Raw genomic sequence first — 22,037 nt, 5'->3', positions numbered from 1 at the left:
ACTAGACGAAGGTTCAAAGGTCATCCGCAAGACCCCTCCACCACCTGATCGAGCAATGTCACCAGTTTAAGGTTGGCCGTACCCAACCTCGCACCCGAGAGGAGCGCTTGTTACCGCCTTATGAATGGCGGAGGAAATCTAGCGCAGTGATAGCTTGGTCTTCTGCCAGGTGCAGATACTTTGTAGTTGACGATGTCAAGATGATCTCAGCATAAGACCACGCAGATCGGGTCTACTTGTCGCAAGGTCCTTGACTACTCAGGCGGCCGTCAGGCCACTGTCAGGCCTTGTAGAAAAATACAGCGTCAAAACACAGAGTATCTTAAACGGGTAGTTAGTGTCTTATATGACGAACCTCGACTCATTATGACTTAAGTCCACATAGCTGAGGTTCACCAGCAGCTAAGATCTTATCTAAACATTCAGCTTCAGCCATAAAAAATTGTTCTCAGCAGTACGTAACCTACCTCTGGGAATGCCGACTGCTGAGCACCTAGACGCGTGGACTTAGCTGAATACTCCGTATCGGTAGTCGGCGTTTGTTCCAGTTTCCAGTTTCCAGTTTTTATCACTATCGCCGTGAGCGCCACCTGCTAGGGTTGGCGCGCTAACCTTGAATAAACAATCGCTCCTCAGTGGGTCACAAAAACAACTCGAACTTTTGAGTCTTTCGCTCTGATTGTTCCAAGTGGAGGAAGATCTCGATGCTGGATAACTAGCCGCCAATTGATAAGATAGGTTAGATGCGCCTGGCCAGATCGGGAGATGTCTCTAGTGGGAGTTGTGGCTGTGGGACTCTGTCCTCCGTACCCGTACCCGTTGCTTAGTCTAGTTGTCTACGAACAATACGCTGCCTGCAGTAAATCGCTCCCTGATGGTAGCTGCTGGCTGCGATGTTCGGAGGAACGCTTGTTTGGGTAAATGCTGTCAGTGCCTGAATATGTTCTATTTCTAGATAGGTGGTTACTGTTTACTGCGCCTTGTAGTACCCCACAATTTGACTCTGATGCGGCAAGCCATGGATCGCCTAATTGTTGTGCAGGCAACGCAGTTGATTTTCCTTGAAAGAAAGTGGCACACTGTAAAAGCAAGGAGATCATATGTACAGTGTGCATATTGGTAATTCATTAAAGCCAAATACTATCCCGTATCTATCAGTTGATGATCGTCCAAATGATACAAGCGGAGACTGAAGAAACTACAGACCACATGGTCAGCCACTAGTACCTATTGTTCTGAATCCAGCGTTTAGATAGACTCTGGGCCTCTGTGACAGCTTCGCATCATTGCCGTCGGTCACTTGGTGGATAAGATACATCACACCCACCCGGAAGTGTGACATTGCCATTATGCTCACTTACCGGTGGATGGGCGCCTGAGCCTGTAACTGGGTACGCTCGAGCAGGGAAGGTGAAGCATTAGCCATGCAGGCTAATGCCGGGGCAATCATCACTGCATGGCAAGAGCGTGCCGATGGTTGGCTCATTTCTGGAACGGACCTCCTGTGCAGATGACTTTCCCAGGAACCAATTATGCTTCCAGAAGCGTCCACTTCATGTTTCGACAGCGCTCAGAGTTCTGGGGATGCCATACAGTCACAACAGGAATGCGATAGGCCAGCTCGCAAAGTAGGGTGTCAGCCATCATCAGGCGTCGGTCCTGTCAGATTACGCTGTGGTTCGAGCTTTTTGGAGGAGTCAGCCACATCAAAGGCTGTTTATCCGTTCTTCCTTTCGTCCTGTTCGCCTCAATGGGTTGCTAAAGCGATGGAAGCCTAATGCTATGAATGTGATTGAGCCGATTCTAAAATTAGCCTATCATTCAAGGACCAGATAGTTGTCCAAATCTATGAGAGAAAGACTCCATTCGCATGGACATCCCAGGACTCAGGTACTACCTTCGGCGGAAGTGTCACGGAACCGGCCGGGAGCCACCCATGGGACCACTTTCACGCGAGCGAGGATCGGATCGATGAGGGTTGTAGCCGTGGATTTGTTGGAGACATCAGCCAACGATAATTCGGTGTTCCTGAATAAAAAGGTCGCATGTAAAACTAACTCCGCACATGAGAGATGTGATCTCTAATGCTCCACTACTTCTGGTTAGCGAATAAGGCGCAAGAGTACAGAAGCTCCTGAAAAGGAAAATCAAGGGGGAATGACGAACCTGTCTCTGTCCTCCGTATTGTGGGACGAGAGCCGAGGGGGACCAGGTGCGAGAGCCAATTCTAGACCGCGAATGCAGCAACCACCTGCAATGGGTGAGGCAAGACGCAGAGAGGCGGACCATAAAAAAACAGGGCCTCTCGGCGATGTGATTGGATCTGTATGTCGACCCCGGCAAAGGCGAAAGTGATGGCACTCTGTCAACCTATAAGGAGAGGAGATCATCGAGCAAAAGTCGAGGACATACGAAGTGTGGCCTGTGTTGCAGCCAGTCAGTCACAGCCGGCGCCAAAATACTAGTGCGGGGTTTTCTGCTCATCGTTCCCTTTGCAGGACATGGCTGCAACAGAGTCCTCTGAGAGGATAGCGGGTGGTCAGACTGCATATTGGAGGTGTTGTCCCCTGGAAGCTGATTAGTTCATGTTCAGATAGCACACCATCCAGTCATGATGGAGATGGAGGGGTACTCTGAAATTGCCCCGCAAGCCTTGGCTGATGACGGTTGCACTGCTGCTGGCTGGCTGCTCATCTGCCAAAGAAATGTCAGGACTGTACACATCAGGATTAGGTGGGTTCTCAACCAAAGAGGAGGTATTCCCATTTTCTGTTGTCCTGCAGACCTCCCTCCCCTAAAGCTGGAGTGAGGAACTGAGTTTATTCAATACTAGGCGTGAGTAAAATAAGGCGAGCAGAAGGCTCACTGCTGCTCTTATTGGCATAAAGGGCATGCTCTTCAAATATACTAACTACTACTGCTTGCTGCTCACGGGGTGATAGTGATGCTCCCTAGGGATGAGCATCTCCAACTAACATGTAGTGTACCAAGCAAGCACAGGGCTGTTGTTGAGTCCTTGTTAGCGCACCGCATCGTCAATCATTGATCATTCTTTCTAGCCTGATTCATGGCTGACTATTTGTATCACACCTGTTCCTGATTTCCATTCACAGGACTGGTACCTGGAGCATCCTTCTTAGGAGCTCTAGCAACCGCACTCTAGTCAATTGATTCTTTTTTGATATCAAACATAGGTGATTCTCTTCTTAGACTAGCTATATATCCTTTCATCCTTATTAAATGCACGGCTGCTCCCTAAGAATCGTCAAGCCCTTCTCCAATTGCCAGTTATCATTATCATTACTATTATCTGTCAAATATCCTCCACTTCGTCGGAGTCTCCAACAAACCAACTCTGAGCGACACCAAGCGGGTCCCTAAACGTGGTTTCACTTTCGACCTCTACTTCTCCTCGTCTTCGATACTAATTATCTACCAATTAATCGATCTATCCACTTTCCAGCTACTCCGCCCACCTTTTGACCGCTAATTCGAATTGAGATCATCCTTTCCCTGGCAACCAGAAACAGCAAAAGAAGAGAATCAGCTGGATACTTAGAAGGAGACGACCCCAGGGACACGCTCGCTCTTTTATGCGTGGTCTTTTCACTACTACATAATTGATATCTCCCAACAGCGCTGCATCTTCCAAAGGGCCAACACCCAACACCATCATCGTATTCTCAATTCTCATTCTCATTCACCAGATTCGTATCCCATTCCAACCCAACCTGCAGAGGAAGCGTCCCGATTGAATCTCATTTGTTCCTCCACCTCCTGTGGCATCATCGAACCTCTTCCACCTCGCTTCTTCTTGACTTACCAACAAGAGCAACAACAATTACCTCGTCATCATCGTCTTAACTAAGAGTACTCTCATTATTACTCATTTTATTCATTTTTGAGCTGTTCATCTACAATTCTGACTAAGAGTGGTGCCACTTCACCGACGTCGACAACCAAGCGAGGCGCAGTCCATACTGTTCTTGTGGCCCTCAGTGTTGGCCCTCATCCCGTCCAATTCAAACTTTTTTCTCGTGCCTGTTCCTTTTTTGCCTCTTTTGAATTTTCCTCCGATTTTGATATTATTATTATTATTATTATTATTATTATTATTATTCTGATTTGCACCGACTGCTCATCTGGTTTGCCCTCGGTTCACTGCTTCACTGCTACAGTACCACTTTTTGCCCCCTTCAACGGAGTACCTAACCAACAAATCAAACACCCTCTTCTACGACGGAGGAAAATACACTTCGGAAATCCAGACCCAACTATCCACCCCTGATTCAAGACTGGCTCCTTTTTTTTATATTAGTCCGGTCTCTTCCAATCATTGTCTTCTGCCGTCGTGCTTTCAGGGCCGGTTCCCCGTGGTTGTTCTTTTGCCTTGCAGTATTCTTATTGCTGATCTCTCGCTTTCCCGCTGCATATATTTCTCTCATACCAGATTACATGATCCTTTTGGGAGCATTCTGCCGTCTTCGCCGACATTCTTAGATGAATTGGTCGTGTCTTGTGCCAGGACACTTAATTCATGAACCATTGATCGTCACGAGAACCCACGTCACGGTCGTCACCCCATTGCATCCGCCCACCTTATCCACCCGTACCTAGGTCGGCCCAGGTACACTCCCGTCCTTTCCCACCGCCTCTCGCCTCTTCCATACCGCTCCCCTTGGTGTCTACCATTTTGCTTTATCAACTCACCAATTCGCCCCTGGTACATCAATTATTTTTCTTTTTTCTTCTCCGTCTTATATTTTTCATCTGATCACCATTCATTGTTGATGTTTTTCAACCGGATGTTGATTTCTTCACATAATGCTATCCGCACCAGATATCGATCCATATGCTGTCCTCGGAGTTCAGAAGGATGCGACTCTCGCTGAGATCAAGTCCGCTCATCGGAAACTGGTTCTCAAGTGCCACCCGGACAAGGTGAAGGATGAGTCTCAACGCAGCAAAGCTCAAGAAGAGTTCCAGCAAGTACAGCAGGCCTACGAGCTTCTTTCCGACGAGACGAAGAGAATCAAGTATGATCAAAAGGTTCGTCTGGCCGAACTACGGCGCGAAATGATGGCGCGCGAGGGCTCCTCTGGCGGCTCATACCCATATTCGTCCCCGCGCGGTAGCGGTACATCCCGGGAGTATCGCGATGGGCGATACTACGAAGAGAGAAAGCCGGCCGATGCGGCGTTCTTTGAAGATGATTATAGGTACACCGAGGAGCCACGCCCAATGTCCCGCAAGTACGAGGAGTTCGAACGGCGACGACCACGGACGAAGCCAACCGAGGAAAAGAAGAAGTCCAAGGCGGTCCCCCTCGATCATCTTCGCACGGCGAAAGATACGGCTCGCGAGAGCGTTAAATCGACCCACACTAGTCGGGCCAAATACCGTACCAAGGAACGGCGGCGGGAAGCTTACGAGAAGCATGAACGGGCGGGACCGTACTACGACTCCGAAGATGACTCAGACGCTTCGACGTCCAGCGCATCGTCCATCTATGTGAGAGTTAAGCGCCCTTCTGAGTCGAGAAGGAGTCGCGACTCGACCTCGAGAAAGACCAAATCGGCTGATTCAAGCCGTCGCGCCGAGCGTGCACGGTACGATGACGACGATAACTATTCAGATGAATGGGACTCGAAGCACGAGAAATTACACACAACCGCACAGGATTATATTCTTCGCTCCAAAGCTGTTCCCGTGGAGAGCGATCGGAGACGTCGGTCGTCTCGTTCACCCGTCCGCCACCATGGCTACGAGTCTGCGGACCCCGAGCCATCAACGTCTCGGCGTCCCGGCCGCTCCAGCCGTTCGAGCCGGGAAGATGTTCGCCCTTCAACATCCCGCAACGGATCCTATGAACACCTGGAGTCTCAGTCCCGCAGCTACGAGACCAAGAGACCCAGTATGCCAACGGCTGCCACTTCTCCGAGTATCAAGGTATCCTCTAGCACCGTCCGGCCGTCTCTTCAGACTTCACGATCTGCATCGAGTGCACAGTCTCAATCTCGCTCAAGACGAGAGCCTCCTAGTCGGGTAGAACAAGTCCTCCTGAACATGGTTCGACCATCGGTCAAGTCAAGGGGCGTGGAGAGATATGATTCGGGCTATTCGAGCCCCGGTACTCCAGAAATGGCATCGGGGGATAGCCCTACCAAGACCTCCACGCGCTACAAGATCAAAGAGCAAGACACGGCTGTGGTCGAACCGATCATGTCGCCACCGCCCACCAGCTCGTCGAGACACACGAGAGCGTACTCACCGCCACGCGCAGAACGCCCTTCCACCTCGACTCGATCCGCACCGAAACCGGTACGGAGTAGCACGACCTATACCTACCCTCCTGAACCGTCGTCTCGTCACGAAAGCTCTCGCCACGAAAGCACTCGTCCGAGTTCTTCTAGACAGTCCTCATCAAGACTCTTCGGCGAAGTCGAGTATAGCGCGCATCCCAAGGAGAAGGACATCAAGTATGTCCGCGAGATCAGGCCCGAGCACGTTGTCTACACCCGAGATGCCTATCCTCGCCAGCACTACGACGAATATCGTGGGCCACCGGCGCCACGGCGCCAATCCACCTATGCTTAATGAATGCACGACTGCACGATAACGACAGAAGCCACATCACTGTTGCAGCCCTTTTTTATTCTTATCATTTTCGCAATCTTACGGCGGGGCGGTGAAAGTCCTTACACAGCTCCATTCTAGGTGGCTCCGTTTTTCGCTGATACTCTAGACGCTATGGAGCTCTCTTCTCTTATGCCAGTGTATCTCATTAGTGGCGTTGTGAGTCCCGTTGGACTTTATTCTTCTGTCACACTCTATCCTTCTTGCCTATACTTTTTTTCAGACGTCTTTTTACATGACACCATCACGCATGCGGTAGGCTGGAATTCCAATCTACCCTTAACATCGATCACATTACATTGTTGGCGTACGGACTGCTATTGATCTTGGATGCATATGAGCCGATATGATACTGTACTGGGGGGGCACTACTGGGGAGCAAACGATGAATATCTATGATGACGATTTAACGAATCACCTTTGGGAGGAACAGAACAGCACTTATTACGACGACAGACAGAAATTGAACACTGGTCAGTGGACCTGCTTCATGTTACTATCTCGTTGAGAGACAATAGACTTTGTAAATTCGTCATGTTGCAGTCAAACAAGAAACCTAATGGGAATCAAGGTTGGCTGGTGCCTGAGCGCACGATAGATGACATCAATTCTGCATTCTATTACCCCTCAGGGAAGAATGACATTAAGCATGTGGATCTAACTTGACAAATCTCCTGTACCCCAGATTAATGATATGAAGATGCAAATGAGAATGACAATGACATCATATGTAATCATCCTGCTTTGCCTACGGAGTACCTGAGCGGTCCTCCTGACTCGCATCTCTTGATCTTGTCAGAGTCTGACTGATATGATGACCAGCAAATGGAAGCGACGCTTCTCGGCGGCTACCTGGGGAAAGCGCTCTTACCTATTTTTGATAAATCCTGTAATTAGCGACCTTCGTGTAGATCGAACTGACCTCCGCACCTCCCACCCCTCACCTCACCACGGAGAAGAGCACGCAAAGCTGGAAAGAGTTGCTAACAAAGCTTCGGCTTCGGCTTCGGCTTCGTGCGTACGAGGCGAGGAATCCCACGGCCAGAATTGATTCATGAACGACGTAAATATCACTTAAGTATGTGTATGTTTATTTAAGAGTACCACAGTTCCTGTCATATTATATACTTTGTACTAGACAGGTCCGTCCATAGGAAGGAATGATGATAACAAATTTCGACTGGATTGACATACATATTTGCGCTAAACTTTGCTTTGGCCACTTCTCATCATATTTCAGATCCTAACGTGGATCGCAACGGGCGAAGCATTTACAATGAATCAAGTAGACCACGTGACAAGAAAAAGGATCACAATTCAAGGGTATGTGTGTAATCGAGAATAGGCCAGAGTCCCAATAGAAAGAGTATTAACTTTGCCCACCAACAGTTGAAGATGCTGCGGCAATGCTTTTCAGAGGTATTAATGCGTCAATATTTGATGTGCCTGTCTTCTATAAACATGAATCCAACGTATCCAGCTGCTCATCAAGGCTTCAAGGCTCGGACCAGTCGACCTGATCCGTCACTGATTCTGATCCGTCTTTTGAGTATGTAACACGGAGACGAAGGCGGAGCTTGGGTGGGAGTGCCTATCATGATATCGTTAGCAACGGGTTGACTAGTAAAATGCCCGGACAAACTTACACCACTGATGGCTGCGATCTTTAGCATCTGCACGCCTTCGTCTCCCGCAGAAAGCTCGGATCTGTTGATCGCACTAAGCTGAAGCCGTTGACTCTTGGGCACCGCGGCTTGTAACCCGACATTGGAGAATTGACTAAAGTCGGAGACGTTGCGGAAACGGGCCTGGATCTGTGCATTCCCATTACCGGCTCGCTGTACCTGCAAAGTAAGAATAAGGTCGTTCTTGTTGTATGCTGTATGAACCGCTGCGGCCAACGGGGATGGTGCTGGGGATGGGGCGGATCCGAGCCCTCCAAGTATATCCACAGATGCGGATGCCGGCTCCGCTGGGCGTGGCGAGGGGGTCGCTCCGTTTGAGCCGAACAGGTCCATGATGGCGCTCGTGTTGGCTGATTGGGCAGGTGCGTGTGCGGCCTGGGGAGCGGGCGAAGAGATGCCAGAGTCTCCACCGAGGATGTCCGCAAGTAGGTCTGCGGTGTTCTGAGATCCATTGGCCGCCGGGCTCGTTGCTGGAACATCGGCGCCGCCCATGAGATCGACGAGCAGGTCTTGCTCGGCCTGCTTGGCAGGCTTCTTCGACTTGTCTTTGAGCAGCTTACTCTGGCGCTTCTTGCTGGGAGCGCCAAGGACCCTCTGTTCCTCGCGGATCTCGGGAGGTGGCATCCGTTCCAGCACACCTCTGCGGATTTGATCGTAGCCGAATAGGTTGGTATATTCGACCGCGCGCTGTTGAATCTCCACGCTCAGATCGGCGGTCCGGCTGTTGAGGAAGCGCCGGAGACGCTCTATCTGCGCAGGATCTGTCATGCGCACGGTGAGCTTCATCGATGCCGTCGTGATATACTCAATCACAGTCTGTGTTGCGTAGGTACTGTTGAGAATATTGTTGAAGAGGTCAACAATGTCGCTTTCCTTGACCTCCTTGACGAGTTCCTCCTCCTCATACTGACCGCCACGGAGCAAGCTATCACCATATTCACCAATGACCCAAGTTGCCGCAAGCGTCAACCCTTCTTGAGAGATATCCTCTTTCAGGGATGTGTAGAGCTTCTGCACGCAGTACGTCTGCAGTTCCGGCGTGGTGGCGATCAGGCGCACAAACGACGACAGAATTTGTTCCTTGACGTACGCACCGGCCAGCTTGAGGACACGCAGAATGGTGTCGACATGCCAGCGCTTGTTAGGGGCGTAGCGGTCAGCAGCGATACCAATCTGGGTCGTCATAGCTGGTTTGAACTCGTTGTCGGCAACCTCTAGGAAAGCGAGCAGTTCCCGGACGAGGACACGCACGTTCGACTCATTGATCAGCATGAAGCTCAGGTCGAGCGCTCGTCGCCTGATGCTGATATCTGGGTCACGGAGACATTCCAGGATGGTGTTGCGGTGTCTCTGAACAGCATTCGGCTCGATCGCTACCACCTTATTCAGGGTATTGAGTGCAACGTAACGAATGTTATTATCTTTGTTGGAGAGGAATTTTCCGAGAATATTGACACCCAAAACCCGCAAACCAGAGTCGGCCTCAATGTCCAGAATGGTGAGGACGGCTTCGTAAAGGATAGCGTTGCCCACGTTTTTGGTAGAATCGGTGTTGGTAGCCACCTGGGCCAGAATGTCGTTGATCAACTCACTAGTTGCCGCATCTCCTCTTCCGAGCACTTTCAGAAAGCGCAGTATCTTGACCTGAAGGAACGGGTCCGTGATTCCAGAGACATCGTGCTCGGGAGCGTAACCGGAGGTCGTCAGTCCTTTCAAGGCACGGACAAGACCGGGGACCAAGGGCCGGAACATCTCAATCACGCCCTCTTGCCCTTCCTCGGCCTCCTCGGCCTCGCACATGTCTATTACCAAGGTCAACCCGCACAACAGCACGCCGTGGTTTCGATCCGACAACAAGGCCTTGGCTTTCTCCAGGAAATGTTCCTGCAAGTCTGGCACCTTACGGCAGATACGCATGGCACATAATGCTGCCTTCCGCCGGATATAGGGATTGGCTGTGGAGAGGAGGGACTCGACTTCGGTGAACAGATCTCGAGACATCTCGACAGAGGCGATGTTACCCAGGGCACATAGCGCGAGACCGACGATATACTGGTTGGAATGGTTGAGATCACTGAAATCCTGTCAGCCAGGACACTTCGCAGAACAGCACGCAGTTGTTGAGACAAAGACCCACTTCTTCAATGAGTTGGTCACCAATGTTAACACTTCCTGATTCTCATCCAGGAGCAGCATGGTACCCAGGTATCCCAGCCGCTTGTCGGCGAATCGGTGGGACGCCAACAGTTTCAGGCATTCGATCTGACCAAAGTGGGTTCGTTCCCCAAGGGTGAAAAGATAGAGCAGCTTGGCGACATTGTTCCTCCTGCAAGTATCATATATGAGCTGGTTGTCCGACGGAAGTCACAAGGTGCTGGTGTAAGGCGTGGTGCATAATGCTGACCGGACTCCCGAATCATGGCTCTCTTCTCTGAACGACGCACGAATAGCGGCACTTTCTTTTTGAATCACCGCTCGTTCATCGGCAATCGTCTTGGCCGATCGGACATTCCGAATGAATTGTTTGACTGTTTCGAGACCGCATGTGCGGCGACGAATTGATTAGTGATTCGGTTGCCAGCTCAAAAGGGGTGGGGTGGTTCACGGAGGGCAAACACATACGGGATGTCATGGCGGTCGCAAGGACCCCCGAACGGGGAGGAAGATAGGGGAATGTAGGGGGGTGCGACGAATAGAGAAGAGACAGGGAAATTGAGAAGAAGAGAGGGGGGCGAGGAAACCTGTCGACGCACTACCCGGGAATAAATCGATGAATGGACGTCGACGACTTTCTTCTTTGATAGCTGCGCTTCTAGTTAGTTAGGCATGTCGAGCCTCGCCCGTCCTTTGCTTGATCTGGCACTCTTGGCAGCCTCTTGTTCGGGCTTAGCGTCCCTCGTGCCCTGAGTATGTCACGTGAAGTCCCCGTGATAAGCTCCGAATGGCGGCCTTGGTAGTTAGGCATCAACTTTGACTGATAGGAAACAATACACAAGGTATTAGTCATGTAAAAAGTGATACCGGAGATCGGCCGACGGCAGCCCCGTGGGTCCGACAAGACATTAAGTATTGGCATACGAATACGGAGGACGGCTCCGGCTCAGTGACTTACCTTACTTCAGTGAGGATGGCGAGGAAGCTATGACGTGAGCCCTCGGTTCTTTGTTGACGCCGCTCTACGCCGTAGTGCCCTATCCAGAAGTCCATTGTGCCTTGGAAGTCCGGTCGATCCGCCAGAGAGGTTCTTGGATGCGAATAATCCCTCGTTTTTCCCTGTCGTTCGTTGGTCCCTGCGCAGATCATCAGCCTTACTCAAGTTTCGACTCCCAAACAGTGGTTCAAGATAGGATCCACAAGCAATACACATGACACATATCGTCAATATCTCCTTCCATCAAGTTCCGAACGCTGATTATATATAACGCCCTTCATAACCCCAGTCGTGTTGATGTGAAAACGATATCGATGTAAACTTTGTTACTCTTGGCCCTCGTCATCAGCATGTCCACTGCCGTCTTACAGCGCAATGGCAATGGGTTGCCACGAGCGCGCGGTCTGAAAAAGGCCGAGGATGGTGTTACGACACCCGCTTTAGATAGAATAACATCTGTTGATTCAAGGTTGGGGGACTTACATCAAAGAGAATCTGAACTAAACTTGTGCTAATCTCTTCGTCAAGTGGTCGCTCAACCCCCGTCGCCGATGATGCGCCCCCCTCGGTGCATTCGATATCCAGCGCCAGGAAACAAGCGCGAGCTCGGACTCGCCTGTTCTATACCATCAATTATACCCCTCGCGTGTCGCATTTTGACCCCAGAAGCGACCATCACAATTTCCGCGGCTTCTTCACTCTGTTTTGGATTGCGCTGTTTATCATGGTGGTTACGACTGTGCTGCGGAATATCAAGGATACTGGTTACCCGTTGAGAGTGAGAGTGTGGGGCCTGTTGTCGGCGAACGTGTGGGAATTAGGCCTCAGCGACCTTGCGATGGTTGTCAGCAGTGGGCTTGTCGTGCCGCTGCATCATCTCTTTAGGAGCAATGGTTTGCTGCGGTGGGGGCGAGCTGGTATGGTTGTACAGAGTCTTTTCGAAGCAGTATGGCTTGTGCTGTGGATCAAGTGAGTGCGCTATGTTCAAGCCAACCACCTGGGATCTAACAAAGTCTCTAGCTGGCCATTCATGATGCGCTGGACCTGGACAGCCCAGGTTTTCCTGACTTTGCATACGCTTGTCTTCCTGATGAAGATGCATTCATACGCGTTCTACAATGGACATCTGAGCGAAACGCAGCGTCGACTGGCTTCACTAGACAAACCTGGCTCGGTCTCACTCGATGCGGCGGTCCGATACCCAGACCCGGAACCTAGCGGACACCCGACACACCCGCACAGCAATCATACACGATCTAAATCGGTCGAGGAAGTGCGCGAGGACCTGGCATCTGAACTGACTTCACCTCTGGGACGTGTGACCTACCCACAGAACCTCTCTCTCGCCAACTATGTTGACTACATTTTCTGCCCGACGCTTTGCTATGAGCTGGAGTACCCTCGGAACAAGAACAGACAATGGACCGAGTTGGCCGCCAAAGCTCTGGCCGTCTTCGGCTGCATCTTCCTCCTAACGGTGACGAGCGAGGAATTCATCGTGCCTGTCCTGAGCGAGGCCAGCGCCCAACTACACCTGGTCCACGGCGCCTCCGAAAAGGCACTGATCCTGGCCGAGACAATCAGCATGCTCCTGTTCCCATTCATGATAACATTCCTGCTAGTCTTTCTGGTCATCTTCGAGTACGTGCTCGGCGCATTTGCAGAGATCACCCGCTTCGCCGACCGCCAATTCTACTCGGACTGGTGGAACTCCTCTGACTGGTACGTATCCACCGCCCCCAGGCTACAGTAACGCAATCTAACCAATGAGTCGTACAGGCTCGAATTCTCCCGCGAATGGAACATCCCCGTGCACCACTTCCTACGCCGACACGTCTACTTCCCTTCGCTATCGTACTTCTCCCAGCCCGTAGCCATGTTCATCACCTTTCTCGTGAGCTCCGTCTTCCACGAGCTCGTCATGAGCTGCATCACCAAGAAGCTGCGCGGCTACGGCTTCCTAGCCATGATGCTCCAGATGCCCATCGTCGCCGTCCAACGGTCGCGATTCTTCCGCGGGAAGAGGACTCTCAATGTGCGTCTCCTGTCCTTCTTAAATCATGGAATCCTGATTGGCTTTGCTAACTGCGTTTTTTACATGTGCAGAACGTCTTCTTCTGGCTATCGATGATAACGGGGCTGTCTATGGTGAGTTTTACACATTTCCTGCCGGTTGATGCATAGCTGACGTTGTCTAGATGTGTGCTCTGTATGTCCTGGTTTGATCTGAACAATGTACACTGCGGTCGGTAGAATAGCGCGTTTTGGTTATACTTGTACTATAGTGTAGTAGATTTGGTTATATACCCTCGTGTTGAAAGTGTTATGTGTATCCATTTGATAGATTATATTTCGTAGTCCAGACTTCGCAATTGACAATGGAAATCATACCCGTCTCTTATTCCGGTTGTAACCAAAGCCTAACTGGACAGAAGGAGCGTGATATGGATTCCAAAACTCATGCTGTAACATGAAAATAACCGGTTTCGTATGACAACCTTGAAAGTGTCGATGTCGACGACTGCCTCTATTAACCAAACCGAATGCGCGGCACACTTAAGCCCAAGAACAGAAGTAACCAAATTGAACGCCACCTTCAACGCCCGGACCGAGCCAAATTGTCCTAACGAAGAAACCAAGAAATAGTGACGTAGTCAAAGACGTTCGCCCATCCCTAAGCTAAATATGCTCAATGGGTTCCTCGGGCAGCAGAATCTGCCTCTCCTGCCTGTCACGGGGAAGACATGCTTTGAGAGGGGGACGGATGATATCGTTGAACAAGAAGGTTCCGTAGACGAGAAGCGCAAAGCCCAGGACTTGCAGCCACTTGAATGTTTCCCAGCCGAGGGCGAGCGAAACAAGCCAGATGAAGAGTGTCCGGCAGGTGTCGATCGTACTGCGGGAAGTGGCAGATACGGTTCGGGTGACTGAAAGGCCGAAGAAGTTGAAGCCTCTGTGAGAGACAACAAATTAGCCTCTTGGCCTCGGCAATGTGCATAATGTAAAGAGAAGGGGCGTTGGGAATCACAAACCCAATGCTAATCATAATCAGGACGCTAGCCATGGCGATGTACTTGTTAGAAAAGACTTGACGCCATCCTTCTTTGGCGTCAAAATAGCCGTAGCGACCGGCTTCCGTCCGTCCTACGGTCAGGTACAAAATGATGGAAGCAATGACAGTAACCGAGAAACCGAATATGCCTTCCCATCCAACGACCTGAAGGGGATCCATGGCGTAGTTCTCGAGAATCCACTCCTCCAGCACGAACTGTGAGGCCGTGAAGATCTGTGCCGCTGCAATCAAGAGCACACCAATGACAGCCTTGAGCGCTTCAGGAGTCTTCACCATCTCCCGAGCTTCCATCACGGCCCGAGCGGCAATTGCAAGCGTATCATCCCGGGAGATATCATGGCCTTGGTCCTGGCCGAAGAGTGCACCGGCAAGTCCTACCAAGGCGACACCAAGAACCACCACGAACAGTGCAATCCACTGGTATAGAAACAACTTCCGTCGGAGAAACAGAACGCTGAAAAGCCCGACAAAAAGGACCAATGCTCCACGCGTCATTTGGTAGATGCTGGCCGCAACGAAGAGCAGACCCACGTTCATCAGAGTCGTACCCGCGATATCGCAGCATGCCGGCGCAGCGAGAAGGAGGATCCGACGTCCACTGAGGTACGGCCGACCTTCAGCATCGGTGCGCTTGGGAGTACGGTTAGATGCATCAGGACCGTCAATCGTATGGTCCTCCTCATCACCTATGTCATCAGGGTGGACGGGATTATACCCGCCCGCAAGGAGAGGCGAAGAATTGGGAGACAGACGCGGATATATAAACGATTGATAAACATATGAGCCGAATATCACGAGCCAACACCCCATTTCTCCAATAAACATCTGAACACTATCATCGGTACGGGATTGAATTTAGCATCGATTGCGTAACATAGTGGATACAGGATGGGGGGAACCCACGTCTGGACGACTGGCTGCTCGAAAGTTTGCCGATATTTAGAGTCTGGAGAGTCGCAGTTCCGTACACATTGCATATCCTTTCAAATGGCATTAGCTAGATTGAAAGAGCAAAAAGACTCCTGGTATCAGACCTGATACTTATTGAGGATTGTATTGCAGACCCCGGTCACGAGCATCATCGTAACTAGAAACGGTACCACAGCCCGAGTAGCCATCTTGCACTGTTAGGAGCTAGTATAAATCAAAAGAAAGCATGTACTGTGTATACAATATGCAAAGCTTTCGAAGATGATAGCTAGTTATAGCTGAGGTAGTTCGATAACGACAATGGACTGAAAGAAAGATAATCGAGGCTTGATCTCCGATATAATCGATCCAGCGAAATTCAGAGACCAGAAATCAACAACGGATAATTGTAATCACAATCACTTATTGAGTACCATTCTGGGCCAAAGACGAGAGATCAATGGAGAACAAAGGGCGGAGGCGAGTGAGTGCGTGAGTGACGGAGATGGTGGAGATGGGGGAGGCTTATCAGCTCCGTATCGGCTACATAAGTCACATATCAGCATGATTATATCAGCAGCTGATCAGCTGGAGTCTTAAATTGGCTTGGCAGTCTCCAGGTACAGATGCACATAGGCACATGATTTGTATCAGGTGATGATTGCATACTAGGTACTATCTTCAAGGCATCTAGGATACCACACCAGATTGAGATTGGATAAGTCATAATATTAGGATGATTATTGTAAGTACCCAATATTTCTCACAAGGAACGCTCTCGAGCCTTCCCCCTATCTAGGCAACTGACAAGAAGTCCCCTCGCTTTTCCCATATTCTGTCACTCCAGATAACGCCATGGCTAATATAACCAGATCAACAAGATCAAAATGGCACAAGGAAACAGAAACCAATCCCACAAGACCATGTGGAATACCCAGAACGATAATGCCGACTGCGGAAAGCAAACTGGAGCCTCCCGTTCTCAGGCCGTGCGTTAATGTACACATAAATCATTCCTATTTACGCCAGATAAATGAATATCGCGCAATTCAGCTGCGAAGTGCCATCTTTCCCTACATGGCATAGATGGCAATGCCATTGTCGTCAACAGTCATGGCCCCGTTGTTCAGGTCAACTGTATCCCAATCGAAATTCTCCCAGGAGTCATTAACCACGAGTGCGTCTTCAAAACGGGAAGGAACATTGGTCCAGTCCATCGGGATCCAGCTATCTTCAGAGACATCGAACTTGCCGCTAGCATCTTGGATCTTTGGAACCTCGCTATCCTTCGGCGTCTGCGTAGCAACGCCAGTTTCGACAGAGTCGGGAGTATCCTCAGACTGCGCATTGGCGAACATTTCTGGGTTGATAAACTCATCCATGGATCCAAAGCCAAAGCCTGAATCGCCGCCGAAATCCATGAACGTATCTTGAATTGCCTCGAGAGAAATGGTGCTATCTGCCCAAGGATCCTTGGTAACTGCAGCAGATGGCGCAGACTGATCCACCGGCTTTACGGCCTCCATCTTGCCGTCCTTGCTCGGGCTTGGCTTGAGCGCCGACGAGGTGGGAACTTTGGCCGCAGTTGTACGGGGAGTCTGCTGAGTCGAACCAGGAGAAGCGGGCTTAATGCCGGTGGATCCGGGCGCGCGACCCACACCCGTAGTACTAGGAGCGACTGCTTCACCTTTGACTTCATGCTTTGCGGAAGACGGAACGATACCGGTGGTAAGACGGTCCTTCGTGTGATCCTGAGGTTGTGCTCCTTCTTCGTCCTTCACAAGGCTAGTGTGGAAGCTTTCAATGGCGAACTCGAGAGGGTCGTTGATCGGCTCCTCCACCTTGTGGCTTTCTTCGACATGTTTGTCAAGTGCATCCTGAGTCGCAAACCCAAGATGGTGATGCTGACACTCAATGACGCTGCATTTGAATGGGCCACCCAGGACTGGAGCAGCTGTTTTAGCATCAGGCACGGCCTGCTTAGCCGCCTGCAACTTTGAGACTGGCGTGCCAGGAGCTTGACCTTGGGTTGGAGTCCCGCCAGGATGAGACTGCTTCCTCTTCTTCGAAGGAGGAATCTTCAACTTCTCGGGCGGAATGCTTCCCGGGCCGTAAGCGTGCGGGACCCCCTGGGGAGATGGCGCTCCAAAAGGTGGCTGCGGCACTGCAGAGGTTGCAGAAGCAGCCTGGCTTGAGGCTCTTCGGGCTCGCTGGAGAGCCTCTTCCTGTTGTTGGAGCTGCTGCAAGTTACTTGCGTTTAGAGCAGGCATATTGTTTTGATTGGGCTGGGGCATGGTAGAGGATCCTTGTGGCACGCTACTCGGCCGCTGGCCAGAAGGTTGGTTTTGCTGTTGGTTCACCCGAGTGATCATAGCGTGGAACAGCTTCCTGATGTAATTGATGGTGCCGCTAAGATACTCTGGAGCAATGGTAAACTGGTCACTGATCGTCCAGTCCGGGCCGGGTTTAAATTGCCTCATTAATTGTATACGCTACGTCAAAATTGAGTTAGTATGTAATTTCCGGGAGGAGCGGAGTCCAGGGACGACTGCGGACATACCATTGCAAGCAAACTGCGAACGTTCTTCTCCTGGCCGGGGATTTTTGAGAACCATTGGGCAAGAGTGTCCATTCTACCAAGCATGTCGGTGCATTCACGAAGTTGCTGGGTCATGGCAGCTTTCTGCTCAGGTGAAAGGGCAACAGGTTCCGCTGCAGGCGCATTCTTCGCGATATCGTTGTAGAGCTGTCGAATCTTCTCGGGTAGGTTGTTCCATGCTTCCTCCGCCGCTGCTCGACTGATCGGAACCCGTTGTTGACCTTGTTGACCTTGTTGTCTGCGCATTTGCGCTAACTGCATGCGTTGGTGAGGGGTCATTGCAGCCAGTTGCTCGGGCGTGATAGCCAGATTAGGTCTAGAAGGCGGCGCCGATACTCCTCCTTGAGTAGTAGTAGTAGGCTGGGCTGTCTTTGAAACCGGTGCCGCTTGGGCTTCTGTAGGCTCTTCGGCGGCTGATTTGCGCTTGGTGCCCTGTTTGGGAGCCGAGCCCTTTGCGCCCTTCGCAGCCGCCGTATTTTGAGCCTTGGCAGTTTGGTTTTGTTGATTTTGAGGTGGGGTGGGCTGCTGAGGACCCTGCTTGGCCTGAGAAGCGGTAGGAGGCCCCGTCAACTGAGGTTGTTGCACCGTTTGGTTCTGCTGGTTTTGGTTCATATTCTGCGCGGCTAAAGCCTGGGCTGCTCGGCTCTGGGCCATCTGCATCAGTTGTTTCTGCCTGTTCCGAAGGATGATCTCGCGGAGCTGGTCGTCGGAGTAGTTGGCCACTTGAGCACCCAAGCGCTGGCGAGCCATTTGAATTTCAGTGGCGGTGACCGGCCGCAACGCCGGTATGTTCATTGGTACATGCTGCTGGCCCGCCTGAAACGCTTGTGGATTCACAAATTGCTGGGGCTGTCCCTGAAAAGACATCATCTGTCCCCAGTTTCCCTGGCCATTCTGATCCATGTTACGGACGGCTCCTTCTTTCCCTTGAGCTACAATCTGGGCAAGATGTAGCTTCTGCAAAGTCATGAGTTTCTGCAAATCAACTCCCCCAAGAGCTTGCGGGTTTGCAGCCACCCATTGTTTCAACTGACCCCAGGTCTTGATATGCTTCGGGACTGGGGAAACCATATTCGGGTTGTTAGCGAGGATCGCAGGAGGGAACTGAATGCGATCCATCTCCTTGACCTGATCAGGCGTCATCTCTATGCTCCCACTCTGCTGCCGCAGAAGCTGCAGCTTGTACAAGTCGTGCTGCCTCTGTTGCTGTTGCCGTTGCTGAGCCGACATCTGCTGTCCCGCAAGCATCTGATTGGGTATCTGTCCACCGTTCATTCCGGCCAGTTGCTGTTGCAGTCCGAGAGACGCGCGCATGTTCTGATTATTACCCATCTGGTTGTTCACCATCTGCTGATTCTGGCCGGGTTGCGACAAATTCTGCTGCATGGGCAACGGTTGCTGACCAGCATTTGCTCTTGCGAGAGCTTGGTTGTTTGCGAGAGCACGGCGCTGCTGATTTAAAAGAAAAGCATTAAGGTGTTCAGGAGTCATTTGAGCCAGCTGTTCGTGCGCCGCGGGTGGCAGACCAGGAGGAATCTGGGGTCGACCTTGCATTCCGGGCTGTCCAGCAAGACCCTGCACGCCATTGGGCTGTTGTCCCATCCCGGGAGCCCGGGACGGCGGCCGGACTTGTGCAGCCACTTGCCCTGGGGACATCTGCCCAGGCGGCATGGGACGGTTCAACATCGGCATAGCGGGACTTTGAGATAGTTGTTGCTGCATCTGTGGATTAGCCTGGCCTGCTTGTGATATCGCCATTTGCGCTTTCTGGGCTGCTTGAGCTCGTGCTTGCGCTTGGGTTTGCGCTTGGGGCTGAGGCTGGAACTGTGCTGCCTGCTGGTTTCGATCCTGCTGGGCGTTCTGAGGGTTCTGCAGGTGCTGTGCCGCGAGAAACTGAGGGCTGATAGACGCGCCATTGAGGTTGGCCTGACCCCCTTGACCCATCTGCTGGCCCACTTGGAACATGTTCTGAGGAGCAGTGTATGGCTGTTGGTTCATTTGGGAAGAACTGGCAGGCACCACGAGTTGACCTGCTTCTTGGGAACGTAACCCATCCGCTTGCTGGCCCTGGATATTTTCCACGTTGCCGATGAACGACGACTGATCAAGGCTCTGTTGGTTGCCCATGGGAAATCCCGAATTGCGCTGAAAGGTCATCATATTCTGAAAGATCTGTCTCTGCTGCGGATTCATCATGGGATCTGTCATCATGGCCCCATTGGGATCGACACCGGCGCTCTGCGCTCGTGCCATTTCCAAGCGATTCCGTTTATGCCTTCTGAGTTGATTCAAAGCCTGGCAACGGAAGAAGTACGTGATTGGATCCATGTTCTTTCGAGTAAGGTATTGTCTTTGTTCCGGTGTCATATTCTGTAGGTTCATGCGAATCTTCTCCATATCTTCCTGGGGCGTTTTGGCGAGGATCTGATTGGCTATCCGACAGACATGTTCATATTCTTGAGCCGAGAGAGTATTGAGATCGTCAGGCAGGGAAGCATTGCCGCCTGGTCGCTGTTGCGCACGCTGCTGCTGGAGCATAGCCTGATTCTGCTGCGACTGTTGCTGCTGTTGCTGTTGTTGTGACTGCTGCTGCTGTTGCTGTTGGCGCTGTTGAATTGCAGCTTGCTGTGTGGGATCGTTGATGCCGATCGGCATCTGCTGTTGGCCTGGCATTGGAGATGCCTGCACAGGTCGGTTCAACTGCTGAGGAAACCCATTTTGCCCTACCCCAGGCATACCCGCTGCGGGCCCTTGGGGCATCATCCCATTCTGCATAACTGCGGCTTGTCTTGCTCTAGTGTCTCGTATGTGGATTAACTTCTCGTTGCATTCCTTGTCGTAGTCGACCTGTGAAGGGATTCGAGATTAGACTATCTGTGAGGATGGGCGAAAAGAGAAAAACTGACTTTTTCCCTGGCGTCTTTGAATGCTTTCTGCTCAAAGCTCATTGCAGCTTGAGCCGCGCTCTGAAAATCAATTCGTGGCTGAATCAACCGAAGGGATGTAATCCTTGTTGGACAGAAGAGTTAGATCAGTACGACGCGGAGAGAGTCAAAGAAAGCAGTAGAATTGCAAAACATGAATCACATGCGGCGCTTAAGCAGTAAGTCAAGGGAATACCAGAAGCTTAGCACTCACATCTGATAGACCTTGACAGCTCGGTCTTTAATTGGGACTTCCGCTCTCCAACCGCTAAAAGGACCCTGGGCTTGAAGCGCCTGAGCCACCTGGTTCATTATAACCGATGCATTTTCATTTCTCTGCGGCATCTGCGTCTGGCCGTGCGGATTGGCTCCGCCGGGCATGCCCCCGCCAACATTGGGGAAGTTTGCGGGATTCATGGCTGCAGCCCCGTCACAGGGGATCGGCGAGCAATCCGCGAAAGCTTTCCTGTTTCGCCAGCATTCGCTGGTAAATCCAAATAATCCTCACACGCTGCAATTTCTTATTGGTCGAACCGGGGGGTTTTCAGAGAGCTTCTCCGGTGGGATTGAGTAGTTGTCAAAGCTTCAGGCGTGAATGGAGAAAAATGATAAGAATACAGAAAGGTTATGATGTATGACCGCCGAGAGGTGGACTGGAAGGAGGCTCGAAGGCAAAGAGATATCGTAAGATCTGCGGTTTCGAGAATCGTTGCAAGTGAAATTAAGGTATGTAGGTTTGAGGAAAATCAGAACAGCGTAGATTTGAGGACCAAGGTAGCGGAGAAATCGAGGCGTTTGGGCACCAGGTTATCAATCGAGGGGATTCGCTGGCAGAGGTCGGAAAAGTGAGGAATGACACCGCGCCGGTAAAGGATGGGCCAGTGACAGGGATGTTGCGACAACGTCGTGCAGAATATCGTCCGAATAGAAGGTAGAGATCTCTGGCCGACAACAAAGGAGGTCAAAGGAGTCGAATGAGGATGGAATAATGAAAATAATGATAATAGTAATAATTGAAGAGGGAAAAAGAGAGAAAGAGGATCTCCTAGAAGTGCGTAAC

General features: G+C 51.2%; 5 protein-coding genes across 5 annotated transcripts; 2 read left to right on the top strand and 3 right to left on the bottom strand.

Annotated features, from left to right (window-relative positions):
- Positions 1–4,824: 4,824 nt before the first annotated feature.
- ALT_8513 (J domain-containing protein) lies at positions 4,825–6,597 on the top strand (the record flags this gene model as incomplete). Its single annotated transcript, XM_033557065.2, has 1 exon — positions 4,825–6,597. One exon carries the CDS (start codon positions 4,825–4,827, stop codon positions 6,595–6,597), a length of 1,773 nt encoding a protein of 590 aa, XP_033412956.2.
- A 1,534-nt stretch (positions 6,598–8,131) lies between these two features.
- Positions 8,132–10,953, bottom strand: ALT_8512 (AP-1 complex subunit gamma; the record flags this gene model as incomplete). The annotated part of the gene is made up of 5 exons (XM_033557064.2): positions 8,132–8,227; positions 8,283–10,395; positions 10,459–10,647; positions 10,726–10,849; positions 10,944–10,953. The coding sequence occupies 5 exons, from the start codon at positions 10,951–10,953 to the stop codon at positions 8,132–8,134; spliced, it is 2,532 nt and encodes an 843-aa protein (XP_033412955.1).
- An 869-nt stretch (positions 10,954–11,822) lies between these two features.
- Positions 11,823–13,697, top strand: ALT_8511 (putative sterol o-acyltransferase (APE2); the record flags this gene model as incomplete). The annotated part of the gene is made up of 6 exons (XM_033557063.2): positions 11,823–11,941; positions 12,001–12,441; positions 12,493–13,194; positions 13,252–13,507; positions 13,579–13,620; positions 13,671–13,697. 6 exons carry the CDS (start codon positions 11,823–11,825, stop codon positions 13,695–13,697), a joined length of 1,587 nt encoding a protein of 528 aa, XP_033412954.2.
- A 454-nt stretch (positions 13,698–14,151) lies between these two features.
- On the bottom strand, positions 14,152–15,355 carry ALT_8510 (putative nucleotide-sugar transporter; the record flags this gene model as incomplete). Its single annotated transcript, XM_033557062.2, has 2 exons — positions 14,152–14,425; positions 14,505–15,355. The coding sequence occupies 2 exons, from the start codon at positions 15,353–15,355 to the stop codon at positions 14,152–14,154; spliced, it is 1,125 nt and encodes a 374-aa protein (XP_033412953.2).
- Positions 15,356–16,527: 1,172 nt separating this feature from the next.
- On the bottom strand, positions 16,528–21,394 carry ALT_8509 (uncharacterized protein; the record flags this gene model as incomplete). The annotated part of the gene is made up of 4 exons (XM_033557061.2): positions 16,528–17,946; positions 18,015–20,900; positions 20,960–21,062; positions 21,192–21,394. The coding sequence occupies 4 exons, from the start codon at positions 21,392–21,394 to the stop codon at positions 16,528–16,530; spliced, it is 4,611 nt and encodes a 1,536-aa protein (XP_033412952.2).
- Between the last annotated feature and the right edge of the window lie 643 nt (positions 21,395–22,037).

The sequence above is a fragment of the Aspergillus lentulus genome (assembly GCF_001445615.1).
Source record: "Aspergillus lentulus DNA, contig: Alt16, strain: IFM 54703, whole genome shotgun sequence".
Lineage (NCBI taxonomy): Eukaryota > Fungi > Ascomycota > Eurotiomycetes > Eurotiales > Aspergillaceae > Aspergillus > Aspergillus lentulus.
The sequence above is the reverse complement of the archived record's forward strand: the minus strand, read 5'-3'. Positions and strand labels throughout refer to the sequence as shown.